Source organism: Triturus cristatus, chromosome 3_2 (genome assembly GCF_964204655.1).
Source record: "Triturus cristatus chromosome 3_2, aTriCri1.1, whole genome shotgun sequence".
NCBI classification, from domain to species: Eukaryota; Metazoa; Chordata; class Amphibia; order Caudata; family Salamandridae; genus Triturus; species Triturus cristatus.
Window position 1 is genome coordinate 1,162,947,511 of NC_140584.1, and position 12,021 is coordinate 1,162,959,531.

Consider the following 12,021-nt stretch of genomic DNA (forward strand, 5'->3'; position numbering starts at 1 on the left):
TAGATTGAGGGCCGTTTTTCGATGGGGTATAAATCCCGATTGGTCCGGGTGTACTAGCTTAGTTATGATAAGCCGGAGTCTGTTTGCTAAAAGTTTTGGCAAGTATCTTAGGCTCTGCATTTAGAAGGGATGTTTGCCTATACGATGTACATTCATCTCTCGGTTTCCCGGGTTTGGGAATGGTGACCAATGTTGCTATGCGCTGATCCCATGGCAGCTTACCTAGCTTCCTACTATCATAATACATAGCTTTCAAATGAGGCACTATCTTATCTGGCTTGATCTTGTACAGTTCAATAGGGAGGCCGTTGGGCCCTCGCGCTTTGCCTACCTTAAGATCTCCTATTGCCTTGGCCAGTTCTTCCGTAGTGAGGTCCTCCTCCATCATTTCACAATCTTGTTCAGTGAGGGTGTGCAGCTTAATGTCTGCCAAAAAGTCAGAAGAGTCGCTCTCTGTGAACTCAGAGTCTCTCCGGTACACCCTCTCAAAGTGTGTAGCGAATTCTATTGCTATATCGTGTGGTTCAGTGAGGACGACACCCGAAGCACTTTTAAGTTCGGGCACAACTCTCTGCGCCCTTTCTTTTTTATCTAGCCAGGCTATCAGCTTGCCCGCCTTGTCACCCTTATCATAGATACGTCCATCCCTGTCACGCGCCAAGGTTTTTGCCACGTCTGTAGCGATTGATTTGTACTCCACCCCTTTTAGTTGCAGTTGGTGGGTGATGTCGTCGTCTAGACCGTACCCTGCTCTCTCCTCCAGCCGAGCGATGTCACGTTCGACCTCAATCAACTGTTTTTCTTTATCTTTACGTCTGCCTGCGACCACTGAGATGGCCTGACCCCTGAGCACCGTCTTAAATGCCTCCCACAAAGTAGTCGGGGAATCCACAGTGCGCTCGTCGTGGAAGTATTGTTCAATGACCTTGCACATTGCGGCTTTGGTTTCTGGACCTTTCAGATACCAGGGATTTATAGGGGTTATACCTCTGACTCTCTTGTCCCTAATTATCAAGTGGACCCATATTGGTGAGTGATCAGAGATTCCTCTAGGCAAGTGCCTGATGTCTGCTGTGAGCATGTCTGCCTGTACTGGAGATAGGATGTAGTCAATTCTCGAGAGCGTACGGGGTGCCCCCGACAAGAATGTATATTCTCTACCTTCGGGATGCCGCTTCCTCCAGAGATCGACAAAGCCGAAGGCTTCAAGGAAGTTAGGGAGCCACTGCTGCCCCGGTCCTATGTCTCGGGGTGGGTGCCTGTCCAGCGCCCCCGAAAGGACGGAGTTGAAGTCACCCCCAATAACGAGGTGTCCCTCCGGTAGCCCGAGTAGAAAGGCGCCATGGTCTTTATAGGATTGAACTTGCAATCCAGGGGGAATGTACGCCGCCACTAGTATGAGTGTGCGCCCCTCCCACTGCCCCGCGGCCGCCACGAAGCGTCCAAACGGATCAGTCCAGGTTCGCTGAACCTCGAAGGGGAGAGTGTGGCGAAGGAGGATCCCCACTCCCCTAGACCCAGTAGCGAACCCTGCATGTGCAACCAGTTTATAGCCCCACCTATTGAGCGCTTTACATGTGTTACCGATTAGGTGTTAATTGTAGTAGTGCCACTTCTGGGGAGTGTCGTTTTAAGGTGCTGCAGCACAATACTCCCTTTTATTTTGTCACCAAACCCGTTCACGTTCCAGCTTATAAGTAAGACTTTTATCCAAGTGCATGTCTGGTGTGAAAACAGTTCTTCCCGAGCCATTCGTGTACCATGCCTACCGTCCCTGGTACGAACACTAAATTTGCATGACAAACGATAACTCCCCACTCCCCTCACAGCCCACCGCCCACTATTTCCAAACCGCAAATATAGTAACTCCGACGTCCAACCCCCCCTCCCTGCTACCCTGCCACGTAGATTCCAAACTACCCACATCCCCAACCAGCAGAGTGCCTATCGCCCCAAAGAGTGAACAACTGTGTCCTTGGGAAGTGGTCAGTAGCCGAGCCCAGCCACCCAAGGTCCTCTCCCCCGTTTTGCAGTGAAATATGTGCTAAGCCCACCCACAGATATAGGAAATGAGACCAGGGCGTAGACTTGCTGCTATCGAGGAGTCCGTAAGAGCAGGGAGGCCGTCTTGTCCGGTTGAGGATTGAACACAAGAAAGTGATTAATTGAAAAAATCTACTTTCATTGGCCTGTCAGATGTGAATTCCTTATCTAACGATTAGAGCTGAAGAAACGAAAAGGATTTACACGCCCTTGAATCTTGTGAGATATTTTCCCCAAATTTTAAAGTGGGCTTCTCTCGAATAATACGAGTATATCCACGGTGGCTCTTACGGACATAACATATAATTCCTAACTCAACTGAAAATAAGGCTTATTCAACAGTAGATGCCTCTATCGTGAAGGGCTATTCCATTTGGACAATTTTATTAAAACGTCTATCCCTTCCATTACAAGACAATTGAGATTTGATCATACTGTTTTTTAGTCCTGAAGAAGGTGAAATCACCGAAACGCCGCGTCGACTTTGATGATGATTTTTGTGACATGTATTCACGTAAATTGATTTTTATTATGATTAATTGAATTTGATTAAAAGATTGTAACCCATTCTGGGAGGGAAGGATATTTTTATGTTGATATTTTTATGTTGCTTATTTACAAAATAAATAATTGTAATTTTACTGATTAGTATTTTAAATTTCTTTAGTGCATATACAAGCTACTGTATGTAGACTCTATGTTGATACTATGTTTGTGAGACAACCAACAGAATCGGTAAACATCAGACACTTGATTGATAGGATAAATCCGTAGGCCTTTCCTAATAGGGACATTCTTGTTTCTGTTGTAGACTTGCATCTCCCCAGCATCCTCAAGGTGCAAAACAAAGGCATACGATCATTACTTAAAACTGCGGGCCCACTTTCTACCGCCCTTTAAGATAGAGCCTCCCAAGTTGTACATTACGGTTTTGTGCAGTCTTCCCCTGGCGGGAGCAAGGAAGCCCTGTTCTTCCCAGTCTTGCTATCTTGGCGCACGGCCCGGGCTGTTGGACCTCGATCTCCATGTGCGCCCAGTACGTAGTTCCTGGTCAACATGTTCCTGCGGAGTCGCTTCCTCTCGATGATCTGGCTCTTTCCGTCTCATGTTGGCTCTGGAGCCCTTCCTCTGGTCTGACTTCCCTTCCAGCCAGCCTGGGCAAGTCAGTGGAGCGGCGGGGGTCCGGAGCAGGCTTGCGTTGCCCGCCCCATACCCAACCGGGTCCCGGACGGCAGACACCGTTGCCGGGGGAGTGGGGGCCTGATGTGACGGCCGCGGCTCGGTCTGTGGGTGGCGCGCTCCTCGCGGCTGCGTTGCTGTGCCCATGACTGCTCCCCCAGGAAGGCCCTTACCAACCTGACTTCCCGATCTGGACGAAGACGCATTGTGGGTGCAGACATAAGGAGTCTGGGAGGTCTGAATATGCATACATGGGTCAGGAAGGACTTCGCTACATCTAATGGGCAACATTGATCGCATCCGAATATAGGTAGGAAGCCAATATTGCTAAAAACACGCCGGTACACGAGAGAACTGAAGGGTACCCTACGGTCGGACTGCGGAACACTCCTCCCGCCTTGTCCTTTGTTAATGATGTTCTCTTACACACAGCCTGGTATTATCAAAGCTCTCTTTGGGCATACTCCCATTACCTCCAACACTTGTAGACGGTCCCACATTTACAAAGTGCAACTTCAGGAGTTATTATATTTGTAGTATTCTATCTTCTCTTGCACAATGATAGTTCCTTCAGTTTTGCAGCATTTGGCGATATCTTGTAAATTAAAGAAGTGGTGAACTACTGCTCTTCGTACACTAGTGAGCACTCCAGTTTAAATCAGGGTGGCACTAGTGGCTGTCTAGTAAGTTGTCTGCTTGAAGTCTCTAATTTTTGGTGGCATTTACCAAATCACTGCACAGTGTTTTGAAGTTAAGAAGTACCTGCCCCAAACTGTCTTCCCTTCTCATTCTAATCTAATAGTAAAATCTACTTTCCCTGAACCTGAGAAGCTTTCTTTAGTTTATGATGTAGTTTGTTTTTACCTGAAGTTGTCATTCAAGGTGTGATTGTAGACAACTTTTATCTGACATTGATAATGGGAAGCCCAACGAAACTACCCCAGGACTTCGCTCTGTTTTGGGAATTTGATAAGTCTTTGAAGTCATGGTTCAGCTTTGTCATAATGCAAAGTTTTAGTCTGGATGTTCTCTGATGCTTTGGACTGCATGCGTTCAATATCATTGCTCATGCAGACTGTTTTAGACTCTTTCAAGGCAGTGCTAGGAAGAGAGGAAGTGGTAAGACTAAACACAAGAGTGTGTCTGTCTACAAAAAAACTCACACGTTGCAGCTCCTGCAGGTTGTATATTCTATTTCTGCCTGATCCACTGAACTGCATCTTTAGCATAAGTTAAAACGCTCGCTCTTGAAGTTTTTTTGGTGTTTTAGTCTTTTTGCAATTAAAATGTATAGACATAATTGTACAGGTGCAATATATCGAAAATGTGTCCAACGCATTTCTTCTGCTTTACTAGGATACAACGTCTCCTTGGTCTATGACCTAGAAAACGTTCCCACAAATAAGGATGCAGCAATCCACCAAGCGGGAATGCTGAAGCGCAACTGTTTTGCATCTGTGTTTGAAAAGTATTTCAAGTTCCAAGAAGAGGGGAAGGATGGTGAGAAGAGAGCCGTCATCCACTACAGAGACGACGAAACCATGTAAGTGTTCGCAGTCCATCCCTGTCACACGCCTTCTGGCGTGAGCTCTTGTAGGTGTCCTGTAGGGGACAAGGGTTCGCCAGTTGTCCATCTTTTCATCGTGTATGCTGGATTGCACTTCGACTCTTGAATCCAAACAATAAGTGAGAGGTCCGATGGTTGGACACTATGTCCACCATACAGATGCCTCCATCATACGAGGATTTAAGGCATTTTTCCATGGCCCTGTGTGGGGGGGGGGGGGGGAGTTAGGTTGTTCTCCCCTTAAAAGCGATAAGTGATTTGACCTTCCTGAAAATAGAGGGAATAAGACAAAGGTGCAATCTGGAAGGATGTAAAACATCTTTGCTCGAGAGATCATTTTCGTGCTTGGGATGTATCTCAAGAGGTATCGCAGAAAAGGTGTCTAAATCACCAGATTCCTCGTCAAAGAATCAATAAGGGGGGAATATTAGTAGACCAGCATTGCTCTGGAGTGTTCAAGAACTAACTTCACAGATATATGAATCTATTGATTCCACCCTTAGATCATGGTCCCATAGTGTCTCTGTGCACGTTTCCTGAGCTCAATTTATAATGAATTTGGACAGTCCTACCCAGGTTGGTCTAGGATCCCTGAATCATTTTGTCAACCAAGGAAGACGAAAGGTCATCCACTGGGCTAGAAGGTCAGTGACAGTAGCGAATAACAAGGGGAGAGAGGGCAACCTTGTGGGTGTTCCTCTGGCATGGAATAGCCCAAGACAGTATCTGTTCCCGTGGCCCCTTGTTTGTGTACATAATAATGGATATACAATTGGCAATGATTACCCACTCCAATATGTTTAGTGTCCTGAACAAGTATTCAAAATCTATTAACTAGAGAGACAAGGGCCCCGGGTCTCATGGAGCAAGAAAGAATGCTTTATGGATACATCTGAGATTTTGCACATGGATCTATCCAGCGTACCCACATTGTGTTTGCTGAAAAGTAGGCAATGCATCCGGTAAAGCACCCGACTGGCCACCACCACAGCAAGGACCTCCCAGCTTCAGATCCTTGTGGCGATTGCTGTGTACAGCATTTTAGTTCAGCAGTTTGCCGAGCATCATATACATGTAACAGTCATCCCGCTACTGTTGTGTAGAAAATTATAGTTTTGTCAAAGACTGAGTATAAGCTTGTTTTGGACCATTTGTTTTCAGTTAAAATAAAAACGTTACATGAAATATCTCGAGACGTTAATCTTTTTTAATACCTTATTGAACTCCAAGAGCGTGGTTCGCCCCTGAAACCAATGTATGCCCAAAAAAAGTACCTACATACCTGAACAAAACAAATGCCCCACCAGCATACCCATGCCAACCCACCTTTGTCTTTGTGGAGAAGAGTGAGTTTCTTTGTTTTTTACACACAACTGGGATTATGGATTTTCTGCACTGTTAGGTGTTTTTTCGTCCAATGACCTATGTATAACTTAATTCAGAGTAAATTACGTATCTTGCTTTTTCCTTTGAAGGTATGTTGAGTCTAAAAAGGATCGAGTCACGGTGGTTTTCAGCACAGTGTTTAAGGATGACGACGATGTGGTGATTGGAAAGGTCTTCATGCAGGTATGAAAAATAAAACTCTTGGGATTTTTTTAATATCACCCTCCTTATCCCCTTAAGGCCATCCAGAAGTTTCTCTTGAAAATATTTAAATTGCTGCTAGACTGACAGCTCGCCCTATTTGCAAGAGCTCGGCCTATAGAAATCATGAAATAATTGAGCACCTTTTTCATAATCCTCCATCTGCTAAATAATCTGCGAATTTCAGCAAACCAGTTTCTACATCTCCTGAAAGATTGTTAATTTTAAGTAAACAACAGACAGACCTTTATTAATTGATCCTGCTTAATTTAGTTGAAATTAGAGACATGCCAATAGCAGTTAGCAAATTGCTACCTATTTAGAGTTGATCTGATAATTGGGTGGCATTACACTATTTTACGGAGCTGATTATGCATATATAAAATATTTTAAATACTTTGATTTATCGATCCTTCCTAAATAAAAAACAAAAGAATTTAGGGGTTTAATGTTGTAAAGCAAGCGAAAAATAACACTACTAACTATTCACCATGATACGATGGTACATTCAGAATTTATGGAAAACCAGAAAAAAGAAAAGCCATTACAAAGAAAAGTAAACAATAAAATGTATTGAGCCAAAGAGCAAGAAAATAAATTGCAGATAACCAAAAATTCCACTTCACAAATTTGGACGGTTTTTGTCAGTGTTTCCAGCCAACCGTCAACAATTTTTATAACTAATTACAAATGGTCCACTTGAAAGTGAAAGTCGAGGTTAACAGCAGATAAGGCGACTTTGGTCTGTAGGTCTCACTGCCTTAGATATAGAGCGTTACCTTTTAAGATTTCTAAATGGAAACGCTTGAAGTTGTAAGGCTGTTGGAACACAGAAAGCAATGCCAAACCGATCCAGCTCATCGTTGGCTAGTAATGTCATGCCGTGATCTCAGCATTGCAGTTATTGAAATATCCAGCACAGATCATCAGCTTTGTCTCTCCTTGCATGATCTTCACACAAGCCAGTCCTCCAAGGCCGAGGTTCTGCAGATGGCAAAGTTTCCAAGCACACTTTTTTTTTTTTTAACTTCATCATTTTATGTCGTACAGTATCAGAAAAGAAAACCATGGCGCTCACTGTGGCAAGTCGTCCGCATAAGAATGGCACGTACAGTTATCACAAAAGAGTAACAAACACAGTCTCAGATGGCTACTTGCAATCGCCTCAGTATTCCCCCGGTCTTTACAATGTCGTGCGGCGTAACTCTCATGGCCCCTGAATGTAGCTTTAGAATACCATGTCTAGTGGGGTATAAAAGATGTCCCATCCAGCCTATCAATGGCATTAACCCACCCTGGCTGGGTCTATGCTCTGTTCAAGTGGTGTGGATGGGCATACCCTCTTCGTGGCCCCGTAGTTCTTGAGTGGACCCCAAATGTCTTTAGGCCGCGAGGAGCGCGGTAAGGTAGTGGCATATAAGTCGCTATTTGTGTTGCAATATGTTAGGCTGCTCAGCCAATTCTTAAATGTAGGAGCGGCTTTACGCTCACAGGGTAAGGCAATCTCTCTTTTCGCTAACTATGCTGAGGGCGACGAATTTCCGAATTGATTTCGGAAAGTTGGTCACATAGCCCAGTAGTGCCACCTCTGGTGTGGGCACCACATTTAATTCTATCATGTCCCCAAGTGCCTTATGCACTTCTCCCCAGTAGGCTCGTATTTTGGTGCATGTCCAAGTGAGATGAACGAAGTCTGCCTGTGGTGCCCCGCATTTTAAACTGCTGTGCGGTCTGGTCGGGTCCAATCTGTGGGTTGTCGCCAGGGTAACGTATGTTCTACGTAGGAATTTATCATGAATAAGCTTGTGGCGGCCATTTAAAGATATCGTTTTTGTCATGGAGCAGCATTTGTCCCACTGGTCATTGAGAATGGGGTGCCATAGGTTCTCCTCCCAAGCCCTACGGATTTTGTCATTTGTAACTGGGATTGTGGACGAGCATTTGCGATATTGTTTAGAAATTAAGTGTGCGCCCTTGTCAGTCTCTATCGTCATCGTGAGGGGGGTGAACGAGTCCGGTTCAAGAGGGAAACTGGGTGAAGTCTCCTTAATAGCCGAGCGCACCCTTTTCATGACAAATCTGTCCATTAATGTGGCAGAGCGAACACGCTTCTCTTCCGTCACCTTCAAGACATGTCCTCCTGGGAACCGGTTCCCAAATTTAGTAATGTTAAATTTGGCTAATGTGCGCTGCACCAATTTCTCCCCCATGATGGGTATCCAACGATTATTAGGGCTGGGCAGTGCCGAGGAGTACAAGTGGGGGGCGGAATGCCATGCGTCGCAATTTATCCCAAGCCCAACTAGTGATGGAAACAGTTTGGATGTCCTTGGGGTCTCTGGCCAGGCCCTTGGTCAACACCGCACGTAAGCTGTCCGGGAGAAGTAAGTCTGCCTCTGGTCGCAGATAAGAAATTCTAGCGTCAGGATGATACCAAGCATATGCATAACTGCACTTGGCAACCAAATAATAGAGCTTGAGATCTGAGACTTTGAACCCACCCCTATCGTAGGGCAATACCTGCCACCTCACCCTCAATCGCTTGCCCCCCCACGTCAGTCGAATCAGATGAGAGCGCAGTGTTAAAAAAAAAAAAAACTATTCGGTACAGGTAAAGGTATCGAATGTTGTTAAAGAGGTATCAAAATTTCAGCAGCACAATCATTTTGATCAGGGCGATCCATCCCGCGATGGAGAGGGGGAGGCGCAGCTATTTTTCAACCTGTGCTTCCAAATTATGAACCGCTTGGCAATAATTAAGCCTTAGCATTTGGGCAGTGTCCAGATGGATGTGCACGCCCAGATATTTGGTAGATTCTGTGCACCAATCACGTGGGAACTCACACTCCCACTGTACCATGCTAGATGTTAGGGGGAATATAACCGTTTTCCATCAGGTAATACCTAAGCCAATAACCAACGATACCAAACCTCCCAGGAACATTCAAATTGGTGCAGAAAGTAGAAGCGATAGTTGACTAGGTACCAAAGTGAGATCAACATGGTTAACACCTGAGGGGTAGGCAAGGCCCCGCCAAATACTCAGCACAATGAAACTATATAAGTCGTAGACACGTTAACATTGAGTATCTCAAGCTGCAGTGCGTTTATGCCTGTTAATTCAGTGGAGAAGAGTTCCATGCTAGCATTCGAGCCCCGCCACGGAAAAAAGGGCCCCGCCCCATCTGCTGTCCGCCCTTATTTTTTAGAAGTATGTCAAAATTCCTGTACATCATTGGGTTAGTCAAAAATACGGGGCCGGCCATTAATGTCCACTCGCAGCCTCGCCGGATAGAGCATGCCATATTTGAGTCCAAGGTTCCTGAGTGTGGCTTTGACTCCGTTGTATTTTCGTCTGGCCTCTTGTAACATAACTGTGAAGTCCGGGTACAGGGCTATCCGGGACACCTGCCATGTCGTATCCCCCCGCTCCCTGGCCAGTCGTAGGGCAGTGTCTTGATCTCAGTAGTTCATAATGCGGGCCAGGATGGGTCAGGTGGGCAGCCAGGATTAGGCCGAGGGCCCAGGGTGCGATGGGCGCGTTCGACCACAAACCCTGGGGTGAAAGCGTCCCTGCCAAATGGGTCAATGATTACTGTTTCGACAAAAGTGTCCATGCGGCCAGTGTTCATGGATTCTGGCACCCCCAAAATGCGTACGTTTGTCATGCACCTCAATTTCCCCCCCCAGACCTTCTGGTTGTTTGCCAAGAGAGTCGAATCTGCCATCCAGCACTCTGAAGCCAGGGATGTCTCCTCAGTCTAACAATACTGTAGCGTGATTATTATCAGTGCGGCGCTGTGGGATTTCCAATATGGGGGCTTTGCAGCTCCGGATCTCAAAATGGCAAACGCAGGAAGGCTCTAATGTCGGGGCAGCGTCCGATAGGGGACTGATGCGGCGGAGGCGATGTACTTTCTGTAGCCCTACTAATCGCACAGCCTCATGCGGGGTGGTCGGGTGCAGCACGCAGCTAGCTCCGCCACTCGCCTCCCCCGGTACAAACTCACGCGGCCCAGGGACTGCGCCCCGGCTCTCCCGCGGGCCCTGTCCCCGCGGGGCCTCAGGGAGCAACGGAAACGCCCAATGCGCACTCTGCCTGCCGCGGACTGAGGAGACAGTGTGTGTGGGGGGGAGGGAGGGAGTCACCTGCGCCTAACGCAGTCATCTCGGCGGGCAGGCAGGAGCGGTGCATCGCCAAACTACAAGAGGTTCGGGATCACGCCGGGCCCACGCCCCTCTGCCGGTCACAATGGCGTCTCCTCCTTGGCAAGCTACAGCCCTCTCCAGCCATCCAGCCATGGCTAGGCTTCTCCGCCACAACTCGGGAGCTCCTCATTAGATCCACCACATCTCCGCAACAGGCTGGTACCACATCACAATATCGGGGGATAATCTAAATGTGTGCGGTCGGTTCGCCGGAGCTTCAGTGCTGTGCGGCCATGTTGGTATGCGGCCTGGCCACGTCCCAAGTTTCCAAGCACACTTGATCATGAATTTCTTTTAGATCAGTTCAAATAATCGGTCAGTCTTGCCACAAGCCTTTTCAACCAGAATAATTCAGTTGTAAGGTCTGTACAGGTCATCTAGTATGTCCTGCCGCTTGCAAAAGGAACTCTGTGTGTGTAATGCGTGTGTTCTAAGCGCTAGTGTGCATGACCATTTTGAAAAAACTCTTATGCGACTGGGTCAAATGCACTGGCCAATGTTACTTAATTTACTACACCACACACCTGTTGTGATATCCCTAAAATTCACTTCTTTCCTGCACTAAACGTTTGGAAAGAAGTGCAGATGGAGGAATGCTTTCTAAAAAAAGTACCCTTTTTAAAAACTTATCTGGCTGGGAAAATATATTCAAGGAAAGTTAAAATTAAAATCTGTTTTAGGATTTGTGTGTTTAAGCCCAGTCAATATAGTACATCAATAATCATACCTTTCACTACCACGGTACCTGCGAAGTTTATTAACTATGATTTAATATGTTCTGAGTAAACGAAGCTGCAGCTTAAGTTGACGCTCAGCCCCTTAAACGGTATCCCCCTTTATTGGAGTGAAAGAGCTTCTGTGGCGTAATTCCATAGATAAGAATGTCTACCACCTAATACACAACTACAGTGAATCTAAGATATGCTAGTTATTAGTCTAGACTACACCTGTTAGTGACAGTCTCTAGTCCTGCCCCTGGCCAATGTAGTCTCGCAGTAGCCATGCCCCATTGACGGAGTGAGCATATAATTATACACCGAGCATGCTGGGGTTCAGCCTATGTAGCTAGGCTCAGCCAACAGCAGCTATGCAAAACCAAATGTTCAAAAGTGAAATTCCTCAGAATATAGTTTGTTTGCATTTCACTATTGTACCCCTTGGACACTTCAAAGCAATAAGGGGGGGACAGATGATGGGAGCAGAAGAGGAATATGAGAGGGTGGTGGAAAGAACGAGGAGAGGAGGGTGTAGGGGACACAATGGAACACGTCTTATTAGTAACTTATATACTATGTGTGCTGCTCTAAGGCATTTCAAAGTGCTAAGTGGGAAACTGAGGCTAGAAGAGTGAAGGACCGTGGATGCTGAGGTCAATAATAAGAACCACTGTCCAGCCAACAGCGAAAAAGGCATTAGATGGGTATTGTATAAGCTAG

The 12,021-nt window shown here is 46.3% G+C and overlaps 1 protein-coding gene across 1 annotated transcript in view; it reads left to right on the forward strand.

The window, feature by feature from the left end:
- ARPC2 (actin related protein 2/3 complex subunit 2) overlaps positions 1-12,021 on the forward strand; it is a 96,777-nt gene that overhangs the window by 57,850 nt on the left and 26,906 nt on the right. Inside the window, exons 5-6 of the mRNA XM_085650014.1 lie at positions 4,579-4,765; positions 6,265-6,358. Coding sequence (XP_085506140.1) covers positions 4,579-4,765; positions 6,265-6,358 — 281 coding nt within the window. The remainder of the gene's footprint in view (positions 1-4,578; positions 4,766-6,264; positions 6,359-12,021) is intronic.